General features: G+C 46.8%; 1 protein-coding gene across 3 annotated transcripts in view; it reads right to left on the reverse strand.

The window, feature by feature from the left end:
• ITGB3 (integrin subunit beta 3) overlaps positions 1 to 27,623 on the reverse strand; it is a 52,060-nt gene that overhangs the window by 4,892 nt on the left and 19,545 nt on the right. For all 3 annotated transcript variants that reach the window (XM_037809204.1, XM_037809206.1, XM_037809205.1), the window contains exons 3-14: positions 23,276 to 23,471; positions 22,162 to 22,414; positions 20,742 to 20,904; positions 19,946 to 20,107; positions 18,275 to 18,370; positions 17,737 to 17,826; positions 16,920 to 17,054; positions 15,423 to 15,852; positions 8,095 to 8,317; positions 6,850 to 6,950; positions 4,796 to 4,915; positions 329 to 495 (exon numbers count right to left, since the gene is read on the reverse strand). In XM_037809204.1, coding sequence (XP_037665132.1) covers positions 329 to 495; positions 4,796 to 4,915; positions 6,850 to 6,950; positions 8,095 to 8,317; positions 15,423 to 15,852; positions 16,920 to 17,054; positions 17,737 to 17,826; positions 18,275 to 18,370; positions 19,946 to 20,107; positions 20,742 to 20,904; positions 22,162 to 22,414; positions 23,276 to 23,471 — 2,136 coding nt within the window. The remainder of the gene's footprint in view (positions 1 to 328; positions 496 to 4,795; positions 4,916 to 6,849; positions 6,951 to 8,094; positions 8,318 to 15,422; positions 15,853 to 16,919; positions 17,055 to 17,736; positions 17,827 to 18,274; positions 18,371 to 19,945; positions 20,108 to 20,741; positions 20,905 to 22,161; positions 22,415 to 23,275; positions 23,472 to 27,623) is intronic.

Here is a 27,623-nt window from a genome sequence, read left to right on the forward strand (position 1 = left end):
ATTGTATGTTCAACAATGAATTCTCAAGTTTGTCCTCTTCCTCAGCTGGAGAATAAGTTTGTTTCATTTCCTTGCAGTGTTCAGAGTAGAGCTGGGCACTGTGCTCATTCATTACTCACAGACATGGCTCATAGTCTCCTTGTAGGGGAAAACCAGGTGGTTTGCAGGAAGCTTAAGGAAGCTTAAGGCGACAGTCAGACCGTCTCCCAGTTTCCAGAACAGAGGCTAAGGTGCTTGCAAACCTGGTCACCCTGAGCATCTATTACTTCCACATCAGGCCCTAGAAATGACGACTTAAGAAAACTCCCAGCCTGGCCCAGCCTCTTACTGTGTCCCATTTTGCTCTGGCTCGCTCTTCCTCAAATTTAGCAAACTCCTTCCGGTCATGGATGGTTATGAGGAGCTTCCAGATGAGCAGAGTAGCAAGGCCGATGAGCAAAATGGCTCCCATCACCGAAACCAGGACCACCAGGATGTCAGGGCCCTTGGGACACTCTGTCAGGAAAGAGCACAGAGCAGGTGGCTGTGAGTGAAGCAGGAGTCACTTAAACTGGCTAGGAAAAAGGTCTTCTTGACAACATAATAAAGTACTGGAAAGGTATCTGAAGGAAACAGGACCGCATTTCAAAAGAAAAAAAAAAAGCACGTCTAGGACAGCAATCATTTACATGGAGTGATTAAAATCAGAGGTTGTGAGCTGGTCACCCGCAGGCCAAATCCAGCCCACACAGTGTTCATTCACATGAGTAGCTATAAAAAATTTGATTTTGTTGCCAACATTGAATAATCGGAGATTTTCCTGCAAATTTTCATATTCTTCTCCTTCCATTTGGAAAAAAAAAACAAACACAAAAGATCTAGAAATACAACCTATACTCCCTCATGACAGCAACTGGCAAGAGATGAGAAGCAGCCACCCCTTTTACATGGGACACATGCACTCTAGTGTGCCCCAGTCCTCACCATCCTCTATCGTCTCCCCAAAACCGAGGCAAAGTGTGACCTGTCATCATGTCTCTGCTACGGTGGACTCAGCCAGACCGCCTTGGTTTGAATCCTGGCTTACCACTGACTTTGGTATGTGATCTTGAGTAAATCATTTAACCTTTTTGGGTGTGTTTCCTGTTTTTCCATCTTTAAAATGGAGAAGGTAATAACGTCAATCTCAAACACTTTTTATGAGGAATAATTAACATATTTTAAAAATTCAGAATAGCCTAGCACAGAGCAAAGTGCTCATACCAGCTACTATGACGGTCATTATTACATCCAGCTGTTCTCACTAATTTCCCTACCTATCCCCTGTTGGCATTTGAGTTTGTTATCCTGGTTTAGATATTTACTTCCCTGAGGTCTGGGAACCCAATGACCTTTTTCCGCATCCTCAGAGACCAGGAGGCCTGCCAGCCATGACAATATTTTAGGTTCTTTCCCAAAATATTTAGTCATCGAAAATCCTAATCCTATTGAGAGCCAACTTCCTGTTCAACCCCAGTCAGCAATCAACACAAACAGAGGTGCCTCATCCCTCTAAGGACCAAGGCTGAGTAAGCCTGGCAGAGCTCTGTTTCCCATAAGCTGCGGAAATCTGATGGGTGGCCTCACTCAGGTACTCGTGTGTTATGCAACTAGGTGTTTGTAGATATGGGTTTAGATGAGTCTGGAGAGGGGGTCACACCCACATACACACTTCTCTCAGCTTCTTCCCTAAATTTACACCCTATACTCACCACAAACAACCACCACCACAAAACCAAGTTGACTATTTCCCAACCCACCAAATTATAACCTCTGTCTATAATCAAAGGAATGCCTGGAGAGAGGCAGAGAGGTCCGGTGTCTGAGTTCCCAGGACTGGAGGGTCCCAGTTCTTCTGGGAAAAGTGATTATGAATTCTCCAGAAGACGGAGGTAGGGCTGCCCCTCAAACCTCAGAGTAAAATTCCCTCAACTCTGCATGTTAGGATGAGAACAGGTAGAATGCCAGGAGGTCTTCAGGAGGAAAAAAAAAAAATCTGTTAATCATCCCTCTTGAAAGGGGTGGATGGCAGGCTTTCTGGAAGCAGAAGACAATATTAAAGTGTCTGTATAGGGCCCTCCTCACCACAGTGGTGTGGATCAATGGGGGTGACCTAGGGTCAGTTAATTCTAAATAGTGTTGGTAGATTTACCAAACAAAAGTACAGGATTTCAAGTAAAACTTGAATTTCAGATAAACAATGGATCACATTTTAGTATAAGCATGTACCAAATATTGCATGGGATCATCTGATAACCCTAACTGGGAGTGAGAAGGGCCCACCTCAGGGTGGCCCATTCCATGTGGATTCTGCTTGTTCAATGCCAAATCCTTTGGCAACACTCTTTTTACTGCTCAGCAGAGGCTCTGCCATTCAAAGAGAGCATCTGAAAGGGCATGAATTGGGGAAGGGGAGGGGAATAACCTTCTCCCATGCTCTGGGACCCCAGCTGCTATATTCTACTTAAAGTCAGAGCCCTGGAAATGGTTGGGAGGGGGAAAGAGGAGGAGAGGCAGAGCCTGGAGGTATAGGGCAGCAAGTTAGGAAATGTGGGTCTCTAGAGCTGTGGTCCCATCTCCTGATGTGGAAGAAGGGGTCTACTGGCAGTAAGTCAGAAAAGTCACCCAACTGGGGGTTATTTGTACCCTCCAGGTTACCATCTCTTTTGTTCCCCACATCTTCAGGCAGTAAATTCCAGCCTCAGAATATTAAGGCAAATGATTTTGGTAAGTGATGCAGCAGGATCATCAGCAAGGATTGTTGTAGCAAAGGGATGAAGTAATGTTAAACCCAAAAGCAAAGACACACCACCCTTCAGAAAAGAGAAGGGACAAAGGTACAGAGAAGGTGGATGTGGAAGACCCCGTAACATGTACCATGTGCATGGGTGGGAAGGCGTAGGGGAAACGTGGTCAAACTGATCCACATCTGCTCCTCCACAGAAACATACCTTCCCATCAGCTTTCCCTGAGTCACTAAATAACATCAAGATGACGCCCTTTCTTACCTTCCTTTTCCCTTATAAAGGAGGGGAGCTCGGGAAAGGGCTGATAAGCAAGATCCTAGACAGGCACACCATGCCCTCCTCTCCCCACAAAGACAGCCACGTGGCCGACACGGCTGTGGGAGAGGGAAGCGGGTGATGCGGAGCCTCCTCTGGACTTTTCTGCCCCCCTTTTCCCACCTTCGTCCCTTTCTTTCTTTAAGCAGCCAAAATTCTCCTAACAGATTCCAGGAGGAGTCAAGCCCACCTGTCCTAAAGGGTAACTAGTCCTATTAATCCATTCAACAACCATTTATTAAATAACTTCTATGAAGATGTCTGAGCTAAGTATGGGGATATAACAATAAATAAGACACTGTTCCTGCCTTCATGGAGCTTATGACCTACAGAGGGACATGGGGATTAAACAAGCAATTTAAAATGTGATGAAAGCCCTTCTAGGGGAGGCACAGATGCCCTGAGAATCACACAGGAGTGCCAAACCTAGTCAGCAGGAGGAAGGAGGAGATCTGAGACGGCTTCTGAGGGAAGTGAGGTGTCTAAAGCAGAAGCACTCAAATGTTGGAGTGTATCAGAATTACCAGGAGCACTAATAAAGAACACAGGGGCCTAGGCCTGTTGAAGTAGAACAGGGCTCAGGCCTTGAGATTTTTTAAGTTCCCCAGGTGATTCTGACATAAACCAAAGTTTAAGAATCACTGGTCTCTAAAGCAGAGGTCAGGGAGCCCAATGTCTATACAGCCATGCCCTTTTGTTTCCATAATGTCTAAGGCTGTCTCCATGCTACCTTAGCAGAGCTGAGTAGTCACAGCAGAGACCGGACAACCCACCAAGCTTATAATATTTAACATCTGGCCCCTTAAAGAAAAAGATTGCTCACACTGGTCTAAAGGATAATTTCAAGAAACTATTACACCTGTAATGAATATCAAGAGACCCGCTGATTTAGTCTCCAGAGTTTGTTCCTTCACTCACACAAGGTTTTGTTCCCACATCATAGGACTTATTCCACTGCACTGTAATTATTCATTTACATGCCTGTCTCCCCCATGGCCTGTGAGCACCACCTCTGCCTTATTCACTATTATACTCCCAGCACCTAGCACAACACATGATATAAAAGGGCTCAAAAATATTTTCTAATGATTCATATCTTAGTCCGTTGTTTAGGGGAAAAGAAGGCGATCAAGGTGGTAAGAGGAAGCAAGCAAATCTGCTGTGTTGGATGGTGGTTGGTCTTTTTCCAGAGCACCTTGAAAGCAAGCACCACCTTCTCACTGTTCCGAGCAGCTTGGGTAAGTGCCTCCAACACATCACAGTATCTTATGGTGGACCTGATCAGAAATCAACATCTGGAACAATCAGGCCTTTATCTAAAGCAGCAGGCTGGTTGCTCTTGGCAACCAACTCCCTTTTAGTGGAGTAGATGCCTTAGGCAAAGTCCTAGAATTTCAAGTCCTTACTTCTTGCCATTATCACCTCAAAAATGCTATGATATATTTTGTTCCTTGGTTGGATCCAAACCTATCTTTTTCTCTCCTTCCCCTCCTTCTCTCTCTCCATCTTATTTTCTGTCCTCTTGATTAGCAAATCACTTTCCAATATTTTTATTTATACATCCCCCCATACCCAGATGACAGGCTCTAACTCATCACTTGTAAGGCCAGGCTAAACCTGGCTGTATACACAAGAGTGATGTGTGGAAATTTCTGCCTAATGCAGTTGTCTATCTCCCTGGAGGGCAGGGGCAGGAGCCCTCGGGGTTCACTCACCTGGCTCTTCCACCACATACAAGATGGACTTTCCACTGGCGTCTTCATAATACTGGAATCTGACAACACAGTCCTCCTCATTCTTGTAGGTACAATTCACTGCATCCTTGCCAGTGTCCTCTAGGGGGCGGGAGGAAGAGGAATGAAAAATGGGTCTTTTGGTATGGTAGGAGCATATTGGAGGGAATAGTTATTTCAGGATATTTGTTTTTCCCATTACTTTGCTTTGTTTAATTTGGAAATGTTTTGTTTTGTTTTTTATTTGATAAATAAAGTTAATTTTAAAAAAAGAAAAAGAAAAATGGGTCAATTCCTAGAAGATGGGTCACCCCCAAGCCCAGTCATGGGGCTTACGGGAAAGTACATGGCCAGAAACCCTATGGCTGACATTAGGCATGAAGCCTAGATTTGAGATGGTGACCATGCCTGGCAATGGCTCCAGATGACCCTCACTGATGTGTTTTCTCCCTCTTTGGGTTTCTTTTTGGTTCTTCCTTCTTCTGGAAGAAATGTGATATAATAGTATTACACATTCTGGTTCAAAAACCAGTTCTACCATCTGTAAGCTGTGTGATCTTGGCTAAGTTACGTGACCTCCGTGAATCTCTCCTTCAGCAACTAAAGGAAAATAATACCCCCATCTCACAGCGTTGTGATGAAGATAAAAACACATAAATTAAATAGCAACCAACGCACAACGGTTGTTCTTTCCCCTCTCTTTTTCTTGTTGCTCAATGATTTTCAATAGTGTACTTACTCAGCCCTTATGTTTCTTCCATTTCTGCTTCTGATCCAGTGTGCCATCCACAGACATCCTATACTCTCTCTTGTCATGTTTTCCAGACTTCCTCCTTTCTAATTCTAAAACCTGTTATTCTGCCAATGAAATCAAGGGTTACCCTCCACCAGCTGCACTATGCCCTGCACTGGTGAATCCAGATGAGTAAAACTGACACCAAGGCACCAAGTCAGGCAGGAAATAAAGGATGAAGCAGAACTAGAACATGAGTCTCAAAGTACATGCTACACCTGACCTCAGTAGGCCCACAGTAAACCAATGGTTTTGCAGTACGGTGGGAGGAGCAAGGCTTACAGGCTTTTGTTCTAATTTTAACTCACAATTTCTTTGCTTGGGCAAGTTACTTAACTTTCCTAAGTTTCAACTTCCTCATCTGCAAATAGCCAAAGGGTCCAGAGATCCTGCTCTTTTCCATAAGATACCACTACCCCCACCCAGAAGCTGACTGACTAGCTGTATCATATTGTGGCTCTCAATGAAAATGTCTCCTTGCCTCCGTGGAAGCTTGCTACTTCAGAGAGCTCACCATCTCCCAGGCACCACCCAATGACTAGCTGGCCCAGATGTGCTGACCGTCTCAGATGTGCCGACAGCACCAACGACCAACTCCTTTAAAGTCAACACCAAGTCCAGTCCCAAGTAATCACAGGCAAGAATTTCGCTGCCCACTCTTCGTATTTCTGTCTCTCTTGTTCCAGGTGCAGCTTCCCACAGCAACAAAGGCTTCAGGATGTAGATTTTGGTGACAAAATACCTAAAAGTGGAGACTTGCCTCCAAACCAGTAAAGCCATATGCCTGGGCATTGCTGAAAACTAGAGGGGTACTTAGTAAATGCTTACTGGCCTAGTAAGTTAAGATGATGACTGTTGTGGCAACCATTTCCCAGCTCTGTGCCTCACATTCTTCATCTGTAAAATGGGGGTGCATTATATTCCTTTCCTTGTGGAGGGTTAGGGTTGCCTGATTTACAAACACTTGTTATTTGCAGAGCCTTGCTGAGACTCTGGACTCTGGGAAGCAGAAAGCGGGGAGTGGGGGTTGGGGGGGTTGCTGAACAAATTAGAAGGGGTTCAGGAAGACTCTCAGGGAAGCAGGCTTTTATTAAGTGCTCACTGTGCATCAGGCCTGCATGATGTTCCTACGAAGCAGGCATTACTGTTCCATTTTGCAGATAAGAGTTGGAGAGGTTCAGTGATTGAATCGGAAAAATGTGGAATCTGGCATGTGTGATTGATTCTAAGACACTGAACTTACTAAGCTCCTTCACGGGCTCAATCTCATCACGGCAGTAACGGTTACAGGTATTTTTCTCGTGCAGGACTCCCCGGCCAAATTTCTTACACTCCACGCACTCCCTAAAGGAAAGAGGACACAGGCCTTAAGGCAAGAGAGGTACAAACCCCAAGTGTCTCCTGGGCCAGCTCTGACCTCCATAAACCCAGCAAGCTGCTCCACATCAGAAAAAAGTTACCTGTAAGACAATCCTGGGGGCCAAGATAGTCAACTCTGGAGTTCCAGGGTTGGAGTGCCCTCCTCACCCATAGGCAGAGCCTGGCAGCCAAAGGCTCCCAGGTCCTTCACTGAACTTCTTCACATCCCCAGGGCTGTGATAGGAGGGTGAGCCTTATACCACTTCTGGGAGCCTTAAAGCAGAGCCAGTTACGTAACTTGGGGGCCCAGTACAAAATGAAAATGTGGGGTCCCATGTTCAAAAATCACTAACAGTTTCCAGGGGCTGGGGAGAGTAACTGCTTCATAGGTACAGGTTTTCTTTGGGGATGATGGAAAATGTTTTGTAACTTGATATAGATAGAAAAGGTACATTGCACTAAATGCCACTAAATTATACACCTTAAAATGGTTAATTTTATACTATGTGAATTTCACCTTAGGAAAAAAAATTTTTTTTTAATTACTAAGGATTTCAAGACAGTGACAACAGAGCACTAAACCAAGTATGGGGCCCTTCTAAGCACAGGGCCCTGTGGGACTGCACAGGCCACATGTCTTGCTTAAACCTGCCTAAACACTGCTTAAAGTGGTAAGAGGAATGGCAGTGCTGTCGACTTCAGCTGACAGGGGCTTTCTCTGACCCCAAAATGGGTCTAGACCAGTGACATTTCCCTGATTCGCAGTGCCCTTCATATCTCCAGTCCCCATGCCTTCCATAGAATCAGAATATCAGCATCAGAACGCCCCATGGAATTTACCTGGTTTAGCCTTCCTCCCAACTCAGAGGGATTCAGAATGTCACCCTCAGAGAAGAGTTTCTCCAGCTGGAGTCCAGCTAGTACTTCTTTGGTCCCTCCATGGCTAGCTCTACCTCTAACTTCTTCAAATATTTCAGCAGAAAGAGGGAAGCTAGCCATTTAGTTGGGGAAGATTCATCTCTCTAAAGTCTTGGTGAGTAAGAGACAGAACCTCAAGAGTGGGGACTCTAGTCTGGTGGACCCTCTCCCACCTCCCAGCCTCCCAACTGTCTCCAAGCTGCCCACTCACTTCTTAAAGGTGCAGGCATCAGGGCAGGTGGGACACTTCTCACAGGTATCCCCGTAGGAGCCCGGCTGGATGCACATGCAGCTGCCGCATTCACACTTCCCCCGGCCACTGCACAGCAGCCCGTTGTTGGACATGCAGGTGTCGGTGCGCGTGGTGCAGTTGCAGTAATAGCCGGTCCAGTCGGAGTCACAGAGGCAGTCCCCACAGCTGCACTGGCCATGGCCTGAAAGCACACAACCCACAGGGGTGGACCAGCTGCTGAGCCCCCCCACCCCACCCTCATGACAGCAGGTCGCAAACAGCCACCCTGCTCTCCCAACCAGACAAAGAATGATCCTCCTGGTTGGCAGGGAACTGGCTCACTACCAGGGAAAGCCCTACCTAGAGGGGAGAAACTCAATTTTCTAGGTGTCCCAAGGTATGCCAGGACTTGGATTGAGTCACTGTGGAGCAAAGAAGTCTCAGAAGCTAAGAGTCTCCCTCCCTTTCTCCCAGATCTCCCACCCTTCCTCTTGCCCTCTCCTGGATCCCTCTGCCCTCTCTGCTAGCTTCTAGTCTGAGGACTAGAAGCAAGTTCTTTAGCCTGAGCACTGGAACAGCACTAACCCATAACCCTAAGCCCTGGGCAGGCACACAGCAGCCTTGATGGTGTGACTTGAGGATGGCAAAAGGGCTCTCCAGGCCCCCAAAACTCTCTCCCATTGACATGACATAAGGATGTCCCAGTCTCCTACTTGACCCAAAAGACCTATCATTGTCATCACCCAGTTGGGTTAGCTAACAACAGAGACTCCAATTCAGACAGGCTGGACCCCTCCCACACTAACAAACCAGCCACCAATGTCCATTATTCTGTTTCTCAAATCATCTAGTTGTCATCTTGCTAAATAAGAGATGGGGCTCTGAGGTAGCAAACACAGACCAGAAAATTGTAGACAGGGGGAATGGAGGAATGGCGGGATCCAGAACCAGAGTTAGCCAAATGCCTAAGAAGGGAATGTGCACGTAGCATGACCTGAATGCAGGGGCAGGTGGGGTGGGGCACCCCAGGAGCAGACAGAAGGCACCAAGAGCCCAAGGAGTGGGCCACGGGAGCCAAGTTATCACAGAGAACAAATCTGGCCTACATTGTAGCAGGCTGAGGGCCAGGACTGTCAAATAGATCCCATGAATACCACAGAGAAAAGGAATCAGAAAATGGGAGAAGCTAAATGGAAAAAAGAAGAGAAGAAAAAGGAACAGTGAGTCCTACAGAGAACACAAGCAGAGGCAATCACTAGCAATGGCCCTGGGAACCCCAGGGGCCTCCCCCAAGCCTCTATTGCTCATCCTTGTTCCTGCCCTGCACTCAAAAGTTGCAGAAACCAACTAGGAAGTAATATAATCATAATAATATTGTTTCATCGAATGTAACAAAGGTACTACACTAAGACAAAATGTTAATAATAGGGAAAACTGGCGGGAGGGCGGGATATGGAAACTCTGAACTTTCTGCATTTTTCTGTAAACCTACAAAACCTCTAATAAAAAACATTTTTTTTTTAGCTGCAGAAATCATTCAACTGCCTCCAACCATCTTTCTTGTCCCCGTTCTCCTCTCAGCCTCACCCTCATTACATCACATGTGGCCTTGGGATGTAGGGGAAGCCTCAGGAGGTGTTTAGAGAAGAGAGCTGTATCTATATTTCAAACCAACTGAGGAAATAAATATTCTCAGTGGAAGCTGGTGCCAACAGTAATAATAACGGCAGCAAACATTTGAGTGCCAAGCACAAGTGCTGCTCATGTGTTATCCCACCAATTTCTTGCAGTCACCCCTGTGAGATCAGAGAGAGGTTAAGTAACTCGCTCAAGGCCACTCAGCTTGTAAATGACAGGGTCAGGGTTCAAACCGAGGTCAGTCAGACTTCAGATCCCACTCTCTTAACCTCTATGCAGTATTGTAAACAATGCTTTTTATTATTTTTATATTTATACTAACATGATCTTTCCAGGAGGCTTCTGTGACCTCCAGAGAAAATGACTTTAACCAGTAGCAGATGGAGCCAGTTTTAATGGAATAGTCTTCAATTTGATCAGTAAAGGAACAAGAGAGACTGAATTTGGAAGGAGGAAGTCAGGGAAAGCCCAGTGATCAGGCCTGATATCAATGAGAAAGAGCATAAAACACCTTAGGAATTCAAAAGCACTGAATTATTCAAGTCATAATCTGGTGCGATGGGGCAGAAAGGGAGCTTCTGGATACTGAGTTTCTAGCACTCATTATAGACATTCCCATCTCCTGTCCCCCATCCCAGTGCCATCCCCAAAGAGAGACAAGGGTGGGGGGGGTTAAGACCAAGGAGAAACAAGGGTGGAGGAGTTAAGACTGATTAAACGCAGGCATTAACTCACAATACTATATCCCCTAATATTCAGTTAATAAAGCTTTAAAAATTGGCTCCTAAAGCCTGCAGAAAGATGACTCATTCTCTAGTGCTCTGAATCAGGAAGAAGGGGATGAATAACAAAAATCTGATTGTTAATCAGAGGAAAGGCAGGGCCTGAGGGGAAGTGACCCGCATTAGTCTGGAAACCATGTCCCTGTGTGAGCAGATGGGCCCTGGGGAGATAGAGGAGGAGGTAGTACCTGGCCAGGTTCAGACAGCAACTATCTGGCACCTACTGTTCTCCAGGGCCCTGGTGGGCCCGACACATGTCTCTTGGCTACTGTGGGTCCCTCTGCCAGTGACTCCAGCACCACCCCCTGGCATTCAAGACTCAGATACATCTTTGCTGCCTTGGAAAGAAATGTCTGCCCCCAGAGAAGGATGGGGAACATACCCAGCCACCAAGGATATCTGGAGAGCAGGGATGTTGGGGCTGGCAGGGGAGCAGGGAAAGAAGAGACAGGCCCTGTACCTTCATTGGGTTCCTGTACCAGTTTGGATGTATTATGTCCCCCAAAACACCATTATCTTTGATACATTCTTATGGGGGCAGAGGGATTAGTATTGATCAGGTTGGAACCTATTGGTTCAGTGTTTCCATGGAGATGTGACTCAATCAACTGTGGGTGAGACCTTTCATTGGATCATTTCTATGGAGATGTTGCCCCCTCCCCCATTCAGGGTGGGTCTTAATTGGATCACTCAAGTACTTTAAAAAGAGCCGCACAGGCCCAGATGCAGAGCAGCTGTGAGTGACATTTTGGAGCGCAACTGAGAGTGACATTTTGAAGAGGAACTGCAGCCTACAGAGGAACGTCCTGGGAGAAAGCCATTTTGAAACCAGAACTCCAGAGCTGATACCTTCAGAGGTTTTCTGGACGCCACTAGCCATCCTCCAGGGAAAGTACCCAATTGTTGATGCCTTACCTTGGACACTTTATGGCCTTAAGACTGTAACTGTGTAACCAAATAAACCCCCTTTATAAAAGCCAATCCATTTCTGGTATTTTGCATAATGGCAGCATTAGCAAACCAGAAGAGTTCCCTAGAAGTACAGCTCGAGGTGAGAATTCTTGTTCAAGTGTCATACTGGGTAAACAGAAGGGAGAGAAGCAGGGTAGGGCAGGATTAAAGCAGGCAGGAATATGGTCTCAGCCAGAGGCTCACCCCAGCCTGATCCCACAGTGGACATGAGTAGTGGAGCATGAACAGCACCAGGGAGCTCGTCTCACCTTGGGCAAAGGGGACTGGGCTGTCTGTCAGTCATTGGCAGCTCCTGCCAGCTTAGGACAATTTTCTGGAGAAGGGGTAGCTGCGCACTATTATCAGTCAACCCTCAGAGCTGGGGGACAGGTATGCCAGCTAGCAGAGGGGGCCCACAGCATCCACTACACCCTTCCTTTGGCCATGGTTCTGGATGGGGAAAGGCCAACACCAGAGGCCTGGCAGCGCTCAGAGGCCTCCGCCTCCTCAGAAACCCTCGTCCACAGTATTTCCTTTGTGAGGCTAAATAAAGTGATCTTTGAGGAGATGGTCTGCCAGGCCATCCAGGGAGTGAGGTTGGGGTATAAGTGACAGGCCAGAGCCAGCAGCTGACCCCAAGCCCTGGCAGGGTCAGCCCTTAAAATAAAGGCAGCCACAGTGTGGTGATGTCGCAGGACTGGCAGCCCTCCAGCCAAAAGGAGGCTGAGCCTGGGTCCACGGCAAAGTCAGAGGAGGGGGTGAGAAATGAAGAGAAAGGGTTTGAGGAGGAGGAAGAAGAAGGAGGAGGATGGGAGGAGAGGAGATGGGAAGAAAGGTTGGAACAAGAGTTTCAGGTCAGAGAGAATGCAATCACTCTCCCTATATAGAGAGCTAGGCCTTCTGGGCTCTGCTCCTCTCCTTTATGAGCCAACTTTTCCTCTGAGATTCATCAGAAATCCCACCTCCTCCATGAAGCCTCCCAGGCCTCCCCTGTCCACAATGAGTCTGTCTCCTGTGGATTCCTGCAACACTCCCTGAGGACACCTCACTTGTGGGATCTGGAAGATTCTGCCTTGTGTTGGGAATTATCCTCAGGTATGTTAATGAAATGCAAAACTGCCTTATTCACTGCTCTGTGTCCCACAACACCCAGCATGGATCCCAGCCCACAGAGAATGCCTGATCTGTGTTCTTCAATGTAGCAGGTGGAAAAGTCCCTTGAGGACCAACGTGCACTCTTGGATGTTTGAGACAGGGATGCTAAAAATGGGCAGTCACAAAGACTATGTCTCCAGTGGCGAGGGGAGGAGGGGGAGCATGGAGGAGAGCCAAGGAACTGGCCGCCATGCTTAGAGGCCAGGAGCTAGGGAAACAGCTGCTACACAGCAAGCCCACCTCATGAGCCCCTGTTTGTGGCAAAGAGCAAGCCACGGGGCCGGCAACTCTGGGGAGGGACAATGATGATCTGGGCTATAAGCTCCCAGTGGTCAGGAATCATGATCCCCTTGTTCATCCATATGGATCCAGTGCCTGGCCCAGAGCAGGTGCTCAGTGTGTGACCCTGAGTGTCCGTCTCCGGAGGATGTGATGACAGCACCACAGGACCCAGACTTGGGCACGGGTGGGCACCAACACCCCAGCAGGAAGTGGTAGAGGGAGGCCACTGGGTGACTGGAGCTGCTGCCTGGGGTTCCCTCATGAATTAGACTGGAGCTCATGGAGAACAAGCTGTTCCTGTACCAGTGGGAGGCAGGAACTGGGGCTGCTAGCCATGTCAGCTTTGTTTTGTGGCTTCAGTGGGGCCGGCAGCCAAAGGAAACACACTCTGGCTGGGATCCTCTCATAGTGCCTCACAATAGACAAGGACCAATCAGTCCGGGGAGGGGGAGCAGGAGCAAGCGAGGGTTCCCTCAATCCACCTCACCCCCAGCAGGCTGTCTTTAGCCTCTCCCAGGGCCTAAAACCTTCTCCCCTCAGCCCCAGCCTTCTGCTCATGGGTCTTCCACTTCAAACTGAGCCACTTCCTTTGGTACTTTGAATATGACATAAATATCATTAAATATTGAAGTGTACTGAAATCCCTACCTTACCCCCTTATCCAAACTGCTGTGGTTTCTGTACATACATCTCTGTGTTCCTGATTTCTCTCTCCCTAATTTCTCTCCTCCAATCTCTCTCAAGTTGGCATGAGTAAAGGAAACAATAGCATAGATAATAAAAAGTCATTTTTATACTACTTTGGCACACTTTAGAATGCCACAGAATTTCCTTCCTAATCAAGCTTGTTTTTTTAAAGGCTGATGTTAGTGTTAAAATGAACACCTGTGAGGATTAGCTCAGTTGGTTAGAACCAATGCTAACGAAGTTAAGCTGGGTCAGAGATTTAATCACCATGGGAGCCAATAAAAATCTCCGTGTTCCTTGGCCACAGAATACACCATATCCCAGTCCCAACCAACTTGCAAATGTCTTCAGTCAATCTGATAGATGAAGGATTAAGCCACAGTGTATAGTCCAGCAAAAACGTACCCCAGGTGGCCCAGTAACAGCTCGAACTGCCTATCTGCCCTGTGAGAGTGTTGTCTGTATGTCTGCACATAACAAGACTACATTATAATTAGTTCAACTTCCAGCTGGGAAACACCCAGGGAGTGACCTTTGGGGCAAGGAGAAACCAGCCTGCGAACATCAATAGGCCTCAAGATGTTACTGAATTTTGTCATGAGAAGGACAGCAACTCAGCATCCTGCAGGTAGAAGGGCTCAGAGTGATAATCCCCAATCTGCAGGCTGGGAATCTCTATCCAATAGAACTTCCCACAGTGCTGAAATGTTCTATATTTGCACTGTCCAATATGGTAGCCACTGGTCACATGTGGCCATTGAGCAATAAAGAAATTCAATTGTTAACTTTATTTAATTGTGATTAAATTTAAAGAGCCACATGTAGTAGGTGGCTTCTGTACTGGACCACACAGATCTAGAGTCTAAAAAGTAATAGTCATACCAATAGTGGAAATAATAATAATAAAATAGTGCTAACATTTAACAGGTCCTTACTATTTTCTGGGCATTATTCTAAGTGTATTAATTCATCAAATGTGCTCCAATGCTTGCATATATACCACTATTTTCCAAGTCTCTTGTGATGAAAAGATAAATTCATGTAAAATTATTACTAACTTGATTATACTTTCTGACGTCATGTATTACCTAAATCTACAAATTTAATTTTAAAATGTATAAAAATCTAATTACCATCAGTCAATGATCTTTTACCCTAAAAGAAGTTGGTCCTCACACTCTCCTTTGTCCAGTGTATGGATGGATAAGTAGAAAAATGGGGGCAAAAAAAAAAAAGGCACCCAGTATTCTTTTTTACTTTAATTATTTTTTCACTTTAATTTTATTCTTATTATCTTTGTGTGTGTGGTAATGAAAATGTGCAAAACTTAATTTTGGTGATGAACACACACTATATAAAGGTAGTGTGAACAACTGAATGTACACTTTGTATGACTCCATGGTATGTGAATATATCTCAATAAAAATGAATTTTAAAAAAAAGGAGTCAGTCCTTATACTTGAGAAGATTAACAACCAGTGATTAGAACATGAGCAGAGGGGACAGATGAAAGAAAAGAAGAAAATTAACTTCCCCTTAAGATTTCCCCTTCCTTCCCATGCTGTTCCAGGAGAGAAGTAGCCTGGAAGTAGAGGCTCATTTCAGCTTCCTTGTAGCCCATGAGCAAGGACCCAGATGCTGAGGGTTTCTCTGCTTTTCTGCCAATGGAGAATAATGTCACCTACTCAGCTCTGCCCACTGGGCTTTCCTGTGTGGGCAAGTCCCTTGCTGTGCCCACCTCGGCTCTGGGCCTATGTTTGCAGAGGTGTGTGTGTGGTCACTGGAACGGGTAGGGGGTGCAATTCTACTCACCCGAGCACATCTCCCCCCTGTAGCGGACGCAGGAGAAGTCGTCACACTCGCAGTACTTGCCCGTGATCTTGCCAAAGTCACTGCTGTGGCAGACACACTGGCCGCAGAGGCACTCGCCCCGCTGGCTGCAGGCAGGCTGGCCCTCCCGGGGGCTGCACTCGTCCTGTTGGGAGGGGCGGTAGTCCTCCTCGGAGCACTCACACTGGGACCCCAGCCAGCCGGGCCCACAGCGGCACACCCCACACTCGAAGGTCCCGTTGCCATTGTTGCAATGGGGGCTGTTTGGCTCAGCGTGGGCTTGGCAAGCACAGTCGCAGTCAAAGGTGACCTGAACCGTTAGGCTGTCCTTGAAGCCCACAGGTTTGATGGTGAAGGACTTCTCCTTCTCCTGGGGGCAGCCACGCACCTTGGCCTCAATGCTGAAGCTCACCTGGAGGGAAAGCAAGAGCTCATTTAGACACAGGTGGGCCCAGTGAACACTCTAGCCCTGGAGGAAAAGAAGCTGCTTCCTGCCCTGCCCAGGTCTACCCAAACCGAGTGTCTTACCCTCCCGTGATCTGGAGTCCCTCAGCCTTCCCACTACCACCATCTGCAAGGCAAAAACAGGAGCACTGGGGCCATTGTGCTGTCATGACATATCTGGCTGGATTCAGAGACATGGTTTACTGCCAAGAAAGAGAAGCCTGGGTTTTTGATCCACATGTGAAAAAAGCAGCCCAAGCTGACCAGAACCTTTGGTCCTGAACACTCTGCTCTGGCCAGCTCACCTAGCTGGACTGATAACACAACATCAGCAAGACACACAAGGTGGTAGTTTGCAGCACTCAGTGGCCAACCTCAGGCTCAGGATCTACTGTTCCATTTCCATATAATATTTTGTCACTCATGCAATCAAGCATGCTTCTTGCATGGGGTGTGGGTACATGTGCCCAGAATCTTTCTCTCTCTCCTTCCCACCTGCTCCTCTCCCCCTGGGCAGAAGAAGAGGATGACAAACCAATAAGGAAAGCCCTGGAGGGACTGAAGGGGCAAAAGGAGCACTCGCATTTTAAAATTCCATAAGGGCAGGCATTTTTGCCTGTGTTTGCTGTTGTATCTTTGACAGCTAGATCAATGTCTGGCACATGATCAGGGCTCAGTATATATTTATGGAATAGACGACGCTGTCATTTTGTCATGTGGCAGAAAGAAAGGCACTGGGGGAGATTGGGGATTCAAGGTAAGAAAAATTTTCATTTGCAATCAACTCTGCATAAACAAACAAATAACCTAAATGCACATATTTTAAAAATCCTGATAGTGAAGTTCACTTAACAAAGAAGGTTTGGGCAACAGAAGCCTCAGGGGAAAAGGTTGGCAGCTCCATCACATCTAGCGTGTAGCGGCCTTCAGGAAGGGGGTCCAGGGAAGAAAGGGTGAGGTGCCCACAGACGCATCGGAGCACAGGCCAGGGTCAGAGCTGCAGCTTCCGCACCTGCTCAGCCCAGCCCACCTCACCGTGTCTCCAATCTTGAGTCCCACACAAGACTTGAGGCCTGGGATGACCTCGCTGTTAAGGCAGGTGGCGTTGAAGGATAGAGACAACTCCTCAGGGAGGTCACGCACTTCCAGCTCTACTTTAGAGCGGATTTTCTGAGCAGAAAATGGCAAAAGAAGGTAAGGAACTGAGTTAACAGGAAACGGTAAAAAGAGCCAATTCTATCCCCAGCAAAATCTGCCAGGTGGCCCAGGACACACCCTGGCAGTGTCAGATGCTGAGTTTGCCTCAGTTTGCTGCTCTATTTCCTGCCCAGGAATCTGCTCCCTCACCCTGTTCCCACATGTGCCTAAGCAAGTTCTGGGTAAAATCTAAACCAGCAACAGCCTCCTACAGGCCTCAGGATGTACAAAGGGGGAATCCCTTGGCTAGAAGCAATTTTTACCTAATTTTTAATCAGCTTTGCCTTCCCATGGCCCAGCTCCCTCTTATCCCTTTTGTTGGAGCCCAGCAACCCCTCACTCGGCCCTAACAATCCAGGGCCCTGCTCCTTCCACATCTAATCACCATCTCTGTGCCCTCTCTCTTCTACCTCCTCTAAGCTCTCCACCTCTGTCCCTGCTGCTCCCTGGCATTCACTGTTGGGCTATGTCTTTCTCAGAAGTCTGCCACCCTCCTAGTTCTGGCCATCACCTAGCTTCTGGCTTCTGGGAGCACAAGGGGAAGGCAGTAAGACTCGCTGATGGCCTGGCAGCCTGGACTCCCAAATCTGATCCCTGAAGGCTAAAATCAAGCAAGGTGGACTCTCCACAACCCATCCCAGCCCATGACACTTACCCCATAGGCGTCAACGATGAGCTGCAGGACATTGCTGGAATCTGCAGACAGAATCCCCACTGTGGTCCCTGGGATGAGCTCACTGTAGTTCTAGGAAGGAAGACAAAGATACCAAGGGCTTAACAGAGGAAGGTGGTGGTCTCCAAAGACCCTCCCCAAATAAGATTGAGGGAATTGAAGTGAAAATTAGTGGGAAGTACAGGATATTGTACTTGTCACTACAAGGAATATATCTATTAGTTTTTCAGGCCTAAAAGAAATTATAAAGAGCCTCTCATACTCCTCACATCAAATTACTTCCCCTCCACCACCGTGAACATCAACACATCCCTCCTCGTAGGTTCAAGGTTGGAGGAGAAGCCCACAGAGAGGAATCTTCAGCAACGTGGGATCAGGTTGGGGGAGGGTCTTTTCCAGTTGGTGACCAAGGCTGATGCTAGCATGGGACCAGCATCCAAACGCAGGCTCCCTTGGGTGGCTCCCCGGGGCAGGTCCTCCATCCAGGCCGAACCCCAGGAAGCCCTGAAGGCACAGTCACCTGGTAGAGATTGACTACGTTTTCAGTCACTGCAAAGATCAAATTGATGTTTTTCTGGGATAGCTTCTCAGTCATCAGCCCCAGGGAGGGATAATCCTGGAAAAGGAGAGTTGAGGGTTAATGGAGAAGTCCCACCTACCATCCCTGCATTCCAAACCTTACACCTTGGCTGACAGACACTGTGGCCCAGATAGTATTGGTGCTTAAACTTCTCCATCCCAAGATCAAAGTGGGATCAAACCCAGATGTGAACTCCAGGAACAGATCAAAAGGTACAGCCCAGTGGTGCCAAAACTGAGCCCCTCTGCCTTCCTACTTGAATTCAATGCATTAACACTATGCAATAGCTTCCATAGTCCAGGCACTGGGCTAGGCCTCATCATTTTGAAGTTTTTTCCCCTGTTTTGAAGCAAATGACCTTAGCCTGATGTTCATGATCCTCCTCCATGTGGCCTCAACCTTCCTTTCCAACCCTCATTTCCCATATTTCCACTTCTAATCATCACTGACCTATCTTCCCATCTGGAATGGCCTTCTTTTGGTAATCCTCCACCTTCCTTAAGACCCATCTCAAGTCCCCCTTTACAGGAAGCCTTCCTTGACCATCCTGGCTCATGACGAGCATCCCTCACTTTGAATACCTACAGCCCTTATTGATTGTGCCACTCATTTAGCATGAATCATATGTCATGTGTTATCAGTAAGTACATGTGTCCTTTCTCCTCAATTAAACCAAAAATTTCTGTGGAGTAGGAGCTTACATAGTTTCTGCATCTCCCTCAGCCCCTGGTATACTGCCTTGCTTACAGATAGTGGTGTCGAAGGTTGCTGACTCGCTCATCACCTGGTAGTACTCGGCTTGGCTATGGGCGACACCAAGGAAATCATGTGACACTGGGGATGGTGGTGAATTGTGAACATGTCCATGGGATCCTAGACCTAGAAGTGAGCTCATGAGATCATCTGGCACAGTCTCCTGCTTTTACACATACATGTTTAAACCACCAAGACTAGGTAGTTGCTACATTGTCTTTAAGAGATGAAGAGGTGACACTTCCCCCGATCCCCAGAGTATCAGCATTCTGAGGGTCAACAATTTTTTTTTTGGCTCAGAGCAATTTCTCCTGTTTCAATATAAACTCCTTTCCTCTTATTTAACCTTTTATGGCCATAGAAAACAGTTTACAAGAAGTCTTCTCATGTATCAACTAAATCATTCTTTAGACTTCTTTACTTCAAGCTAGAAGACTCTAATTCCTACAACCTTTCCTCACAGGACCTGAAATCCATGCTTTCAATGATCTTTGTCCCTTTTTGCCCTGCCTTATTACAATAACCACAGGGACATAGTATTTCAAGAACCAGCTAATCAGTGCAGAGGAAAGAGGAAAGGCTGCTTCCCAAGCTGGGCCTGCAAAAGTCCTTAGGGTCCATTCTGGATGCCATGATGCTGTTGCTGCTGGTGGTGGCAGTGGAGGTGGTGATAACATGGACGGCAGGTTGCATCTTGGATGAGGCTGTCTGGTTGAAGAAGTTGGGAGGAGCTGAAATCAAGCCCTGCAGCCTGTTCAGAGGAAGGACTGCCATTTTCATATTCACACAAAAGCTGTCTGGGTTAGGGCAGCCCTGACTATAATGTATAGGGACCATAGGTGGTGCCAGGGATCTCACCATGGTAGTGGAGGCAGAATAATGGTTGTCACTGCCAATATGGCACAGCCCATCATTGGGCTGGACAATGCCTGCCAGCCTTCCATCCAGTGCTATATGAGTCTTGGCATCAGTGGTGAACACCAGCAAGTGGGATGCATCATTCCTCCAGCCAATCTTTTCCTGTTAAAAAAAAAAAAAAAAAAGTAAAGGAAACAAAGCAACTTTAGCCATGTCATTGGTAAAGAACAAAAACCCAAGGACCTCCCTGCCTTAGAGGCTGCACAAGTCTTCTTGGAGAAGGACCTCAGTCCTAGTCCTTAGAACCCAAGCCCCTGCTTTCCATCTTGGTGGTTTCTGTCATCTTAGGAAAACAGTCTCAGAGATGATTTGTTCAAAAAACTGAACTAATTGTGTGGAGTTCAACTCCATACATAACCAACAATGATGACACTGCCCATCTAAAAGCCATCTGCATCTGCAGAACTGGGCTTATCTAGAAGAAATCCCATCTGAACGTCTGTCTACTTTACTGAGGTTAACACGGCCTTGACTATGAAATACTTCCAAAGAAGGTGGGAAAATGCTCTCCCCAAAAAACATCCTGAACCACTGAGGTTCAAAGGAAAGTCAGCCCTGGTCAGGAGTGGACACAAGCAGAGGTTGCATATCAGGAGCAACATTGCTCACATTTGCCTGCAGCTCTGCTTAGCTCCTTTCTCTTACTCCACACCAGAAATCATCAGGGTTGAGCCACTTCCTTCCCAATTTTGATCCATGCCAGCCACATCTGGCATCCCATGCCCTCCACACTCACATCACAGACTGTAGCCTGCATGATGGCATCAAAGCCACCCTCTGGGGCGTCTCGGTTCCGAGACACACTCTGCTTCTTCACCTCCTCGTTGAAGCGGGTCACCTGGTCAGTTAGCGTCAGCACATGCTTGTAGCCAAACATGGGCAAGCAGGCATTCTTCATGCTACGGAGGGATGAAAGAGAATTTAAGCAGACACCCAGATGGAAGAGGCAGTATGGCGAGTGGGAGAGAAAGGGGAGAGTGACAAATATGGACAGTTGTATGTCTAGGCCAGATCTAAACAAAAGCACAATTATCCAACAGTTTAGACTCTAAAGCCCTCAAATTAGCTGAGGCATCACATCAACCCTACCCAACTAGCCTAAGGGATAAGTTACTGAGCTCTGGAACCAGACCACCCAGGTTCAAATCCCAGCTTCACCACTTACTAGTCCTGGGACTTTGGGAAAGCCTCCCTAACCTAACCTGTAAAAATGGGCACAATAATATTCCAAAAGAGTTGTTGTGAGGCTTAAGTGAGTTAATACATCTAGAACGCTTAGACCAGAGCGAGGCACAGAGTAAAAGCTCTAATTGTTGTTGCTATCAGCTTATACTTAACACTTCTCTAGAGTAACACTAACACAATGAAGAAAAAGCTTTTAAGGTAAAGTTAATATTACTGAACCATCAATAAATTGATAGGTCATGCCAACAGAGGCATTTCAGCCCTAGGCCTAATGGTTTGTTTAACTGATGGCTGATGTCTTTACTGGGGAACCTTACAACACAAGCAGGTTAAAGGCCACATCATACAACTTTGAAAACCAATAAGTAAAGTCATGCTGTCAGGCTCAACAACCATCATTTAAAACTACTATAATCCATTGATTTGTGCAGTCTTCACCAATTAAATAAACAAGCCATTCAGCTGTAAGCCAAAGTGTCAAAACAGGCACAATTTGCAGACTATTAAAGGGTTCAATAAATGTCATTTCCACTCTTTTATTTCTCTCCAGAATTTAATCCCTTGGATTTCAACTCTGTAGGACTAACATCCTTGGTGATAAGGGGGACGATGATGACAACAATAGAATCAATCCTTCTGAAATCATAATTTAAAATTCCTGTTTTTTTATCCATAAATTTCTCTCTCCTTCTGGCCTCATTCCCTTCCCATTTCTCTTACCTCCTAGACCAAGACCAGGAAGCTGATGAATTTCTCTTTCTAGATCTCTAAGCAGCCTTGGACTCTACTGACACAAACTCCAGATCAACTAGCCTGTTTGCCAGTTAGAAAGGCCAAGGTAGAGAGGAGATATAGTTTGCCCATGAGAAAGCCAGTGAAGCTAACCTAGAGCTAGAAATAGGAACTAGGACTTGATCCTGCTTGGGGCAGGAGAGATGGATGCTATCCTGGCTCCTAGAGGAGGTACTTACTCATAGCAGGGATTTTTGAGGGCATCTGGTGGGGAGATGTACATGTATGGTGACACAGGCTTGTCCACAAAGGCCCCAAAGCCAATACGCAAGTTACTGGTGAGCTCACGCATCCGCAAGGCCAGATTGGTACCCAAGCTCTGGATGCTCTTCAGATCATCCTTCATGGAGTAGGACAGGTCCATCAAGTAGTAGATGTCCACAGGGTAATCCTCCACCTGTCGCACTTGGACGGAGAAATTCTTCGAATCATCTGGAAGGCAGCAGGGTGTTAGTTTTTCTCCTCTTCTCCCTCTAAGATTTAATAAGTGGTTTTGGACACAAGTGGAACATAGTAACTGCTTAATCAAAACAAATTTGAAAGTCCTGGTCCCCTCTCCCTTCTCTTGCAATTCTATTCCTCTTGTGGTCTACTGATCCTCCTAATCTTACCCTCTCCTTTTCCATTCTAAAAATTCTTCACCCTCTCTAAATCCTCTGGGTCTAATCCACTGGATCCTAAGGGTTTCCCACCCCAAAGTCACTTCAGACTCTAACAGGCAGGGACTGTGTCCTACCCTTCTCTGAATTCCATAGCACCCAAAACCTGCCTTAATCAGAGAAGGTACTCTTTTAAATTCCTCTTGATTTAATTGGAAAGTCAAAATCAATGCTTCAAAAAGCCTGTCTCCTAGTCTAATACTTCCTCCATCTGCAGTTCTTCTGTCCCTATTTCTCTCTGCCCCCATGCTTCTACCCCAATCTCACATGGAAAGGGGGCTTACAATCGCTCTCTCATCCAATAGCTCATTTGAGTCTCAACACAAAGCTATTAGGTAGGTAAAACAGAGGCATTGGGGTGAAAGAAGAGACAAACAGTTTTTGAGCACCTACTTTGTCAAAATGATGAAGTAATTTCCCCAAGGTCAAACAGCTAATATATGGTGGAGTCAAGAATCCAACTCAGTCTGCCTTCAAGTCCCAACACCTATTCACTTTCATTCTCCTACCCACACCTCCCTACCTCCCCCACATCCCTCTCTTCTCACCCCATCTCCCTTTTGAGCTGCTTCCCCAAGACTTCCTGCTGAGACCTCCACCTTGTGCCCTGTGTAGCAGCGAGCCTCATCCCTACCTGGCCGTAGTCGGAGCGCAATCCTCTGGGGACTGACTTGAGTAACCTGGGAGCTGTCTCCAGAGCCCTTGTCACTAAGGGGCCTGGCCTCCAGTACACGGGCCTCACTGATGGGAAACTCGATGGACTCCACGTAGCAGTTCTCCTTCAGCAGGTTCTCCTTCAGGTTACAGCGGGGTGAGCCTGGAGGCAGAGACTGTAAGACAAGAGCCCAAGGGGAAGCTCTGTGATCAGAGCTCCGGTAGCCCTCTGCCTCCTGCAGTCCCTGCTACCTCCCAATGGCCTGGAGCTTACCCAGTACTTTGGAGCTAAACCAGCATGAATGAACTGGTGTCACCCTTCCCCGGAAGGAGGAAATTGAGGCATCAGAAAAGCTAAATGAATGCCTGTTCATGGATTGGTATTTAGGAAGGGGGCCTGCAGAATAAGATGCCTGTTAGACCAACGTTTTTCAAACTATGAAACGCAATCCATTTATGGGTCAATTTATTAGGTCTCAACTATTATTTTATATAATGTTTACTATACAATATAAAAATAATTTTTATTTAAATAAGTTTTATATAAACTGGTCAAGACTTAATCCCAGCTCTGATGCCTTCTAGCTACTTACTAGAGCAGGTTACCTGAACTCTTCTAGCCTAGTTCCCTCAGCTATAACATGAAGATAATAATGGCCCCTCCCTCACAGGGATGTTATGGAGCACTAAATAAGACAATGCATGTAAAAATGTAGCACAGTGCCTAGCCAGGGTAAGTGCTCAATGCATGTTAGCTGTTTTTATGAGATGCTAATAAACCTTTTCTGAATAAATTAATTAATGAATAACACCCCAAGACTATCCTATCATTTCAGCTTCCTCCTTTACCCTGACAAAGGACAAATCAAGCACCCTCCCTAAAACCTTGGAGCATATCCCACAGCCCCCTGCAGCTCCAGGACCCTGCCTGTGCTTTCACCTGAGTATTGATTGGGGAACATGCAGTACAGGAAAAAACACTGAAAACCAGGAAATGCATTTGATCTGAGGTCTGCCACTAATTAGCCACATGACCTCAGATAAGTCATTTCACTCCTTTGAGCCTCATTTTCCTCACCTGTACAATGAGGGGATTAAATGGCATGGTCGGTTTTCTGTCCTTTCTTACTCTGACATTAAGCAAGTTTATCCAGCATTACATGGGTGCATGTCCATGATGGCTCCTTGCCAGGCTGATGGGACTGGCCAGAAAGGTGGAAACCTCCCCCCCTGCTCCAGCCTATTTCACAAGACCCTTCAGGCCCTCTCCCAACTCCTCCACTGCCTTTCACAACCACTTCCGAAGCCAGCTGGATAACACAGACCAATATCCCAGAACAACTCTTGGTGGCATTTACTGAGCATTTACTGCACGTCCAGGCACTGTGATTAGCACTTCAGTGGATTATCGCAGTCCTCCTGACAGTCCTGTAAGGCTGGAACTATTATTACTTGACAAGCGTGGAATCTGAGGCTTGAAGGAGTTAAGTGATGTGCCCAAAGTGGCAGAACTGAGATTCTAACCTAGATTGCCTAACTAATTATCCTCATCAAATGATCAGTTTTATTATGTTCTGTATAGAGTGAGGGTGAAGGCAGAGAAGGAGGAGGGTGGAAGGGATGGTCCTTACAAGAGGACACCAGAGAATGCCCCAGGTAGGGAACAGGATACAAGATGGGGATGTGGGAGGTGTGGGGAGGAGGGACAGCTTCCTGCCTTTTCAGCTCCCTCATGGGACCAAGGAACGGTACAGCCAGGAAAAACATGGGGCCCCAGGGAGCCATCCCTATGAAAAATTTCAGGACTCTGCAGCCCAGAACCCCTCCTGATGCTCAAAGCTTCTTCCCCTCTCCCTTCCAGTTCTCCTCCGAGAGGCAGGAGGGCTTCCCCACACGAACAGGAGCCCGAGCAGCACCAAGGGCACTTTGACCCAGGCGAAAAATGGTGAAAAGAGCTCCTGAAAGCAGCTTCCTTCTTCCCCTCTCAGCTTCACAGGTATGAGGTAAAGAAATGGCATGAGCCATGAAAAAGAGCACAAAGGACTTGACCTTCCTAGCTCAAATATTCTAAAGTGGACATCACAGACCCTCCAAGTTTCTGAGGGAGATGAAAATCCCCTCCCCTGCACCCAGCTCTGGCCAAGGACAGAATGGCCGAGGGGAGAAAACTCATGGGCACTTCAGAATTTTATGCCCGAACCCCTCTTGCTGTCCTGCCCACTTCTCTCCCAACCCTGCTCCCTCAGGAGGCAGTCTCCTTCTTACCCCAATCTTATCTCTAACTCCAGCTGCCCACAAAGCCTCAGGAATAGATTCTTCCAAAAAAGGTAATGATTGCATAGACCAAGCAAAAGGCCCCGAGCGGCTGATCCTTTCCTGGACAAAGACAGATGCTGAAGGAGAGAGCAGGCGGTGGGGAGGTGAAGCCGAATGAGAAAGGAGAGGCCATCCTGGATCTTCAGCTGCATCAGTGGAGGGAGAGAAGGTTTCTGAGGGGGGAGGTTCCTGGCCCCTATTTTCTAATGCATCAGCTCCTATTCAAAGAGGGATTGAAGTAGTAGGCCCTGCTGACAGTCCTTATGGCTTGTTATGAATTCCCTCAGAAATATAAACACCAAGGAACAAAAACCACCTCCCCCTCTCTTTGTGGTCACTGACATCAGAAGTCAGGAACATACCAGGACTGTGTCTCAGCCAGGCTCTCCCTGAGAGCCTCCTGTCCCAAGAGGGATACCAAGGCAGTGACCGCAACACCCGGGACAATATTCCATTTCTTAATAACCCAGGCTGAGAAGGCAGGAGAAACGGTCCAGGTTACTCAGACAGAAAACTGGAATTGGGGGTGTGGTGGGGCCTTAGAGACACAGTTCTCAGTGCAAGCAGAAATTATACAAAAAGGGCAAAAATAACCAAGACCCAGGGGAAGACCCTGAGCACAGAGGTGGGCGGTTCCGGCCACGTGTGGTGTGAGCTTGCTGAGCTCCTGCCCTTCCCGAGCAAGGGACACGTGCCATTTGTACTCTTCTCCATGACTCTCTTTTTGGAAATTGGGAAAGTACAGCCTGAAAACTTGTCCCTCTCCTATCTACCTCAGAGGGATGGTCAGGAGATGAAATAAGACTGGGTGTCACATGCTTTCAAAATATGCAAATCTCAATATCAGTTAAATACACTCAAATCCTTTTTGATAAGGGATAAACAAACAAATACATGCAAATGTAAGATGACTCTTTTCTACCATTACCACTGTAACTACTACTATTATTGCATATGCTTTTCTTGGAAGATAAGGGTCAATATGCCCTGGTACTTTTTTTTATTCCCCAGAGAAAGCTAATGAACCCAAACAAATTTGCATTGTCCTCTTGATTGACTCATCTGGGGATGACAAGAATCAGTTGAACACTCAGACAAAGAAGTGTGTGGAGGGGACAGAAAGAGGAAGGAGAGGAAAGGAGAGCATTTTAGAATTTATAGTTATTGGTATTTCACACCTCATTGTTTACAGAGGGAGAAGTGCTGTTAATATTATATATTTTTTAACAATAACAAGTTGGAGCGAAGTGCTTGGGACACTCAAGATGGGATTCATCCTCCAGATTGAAAAAAAAAAAAAAAAGAGCTTCGGAGAAATGAGAAAGAAATTATGTGAGTGACTAAAGAGAAATATAAATAGTGGCCTAAGCCTTTCCCCTGCAGAGGCACAGGAGAAAATAAGAAATAAGTCCTATTGGGGCCTTCCACCACTTTGTTAGCCCCAAACTTACTCCTCCTCTTTCATCCTTGGGTATCAGGCTGAGCATGAATTGGTACACCTTCTGGTGTGCACTCAGGCCTATAGAAGCATTCCTAGCATTTCCCTCCACCTTAGGGTTGTCAAATTTAGCAAATTTGGGAGACATATTTATAACAAAAATTATTTATTGTATTTTAACTAGCAACCCTACTCCACTTTCACCCACTTGAACCCAATGATCAGTGTTTGCCAAACTCACTATCCTAAGAACCCATTCTGAAGCAGTAGGTCCAGGCTGAGTCCTGGGAATCTTTATTTTTAACAAGCACCCCAGGTGCTTCTCACTGCTAGGTGAGCTTCGGAAGTTCTAGATTCTAGCAGAATGCCACTGAGACCAAGGCCGCAAGCATGGCCTATGTGCAGCAAGCCCCTTTGCTAAATTTACAGCCCAGACACAGCACACCACCCCCGCCCATGTCCGTGTTCACTCCTCCAAGAGCACACCCTTTGCAGATGGGCCCAGAACTCCACTCTCATCCACCCTGGCTATGCTTTCCTATCACCCGGCCAAGCCCTCGCTATGCACACCCAG

The sequence above is a fragment of the Choloepus didactylus genome, chromosome 18, assembly GCF_015220235.1.
Source record: "Choloepus didactylus isolate mChoDid1 chromosome 18, mChoDid1.pri, whole genome shotgun sequence".
NCBI classification, from domain to species: Eukaryota; Metazoa; Chordata; class Mammalia; order Pilosa; family Megalonychidae; genus Choloepus; species Choloepus didactylus.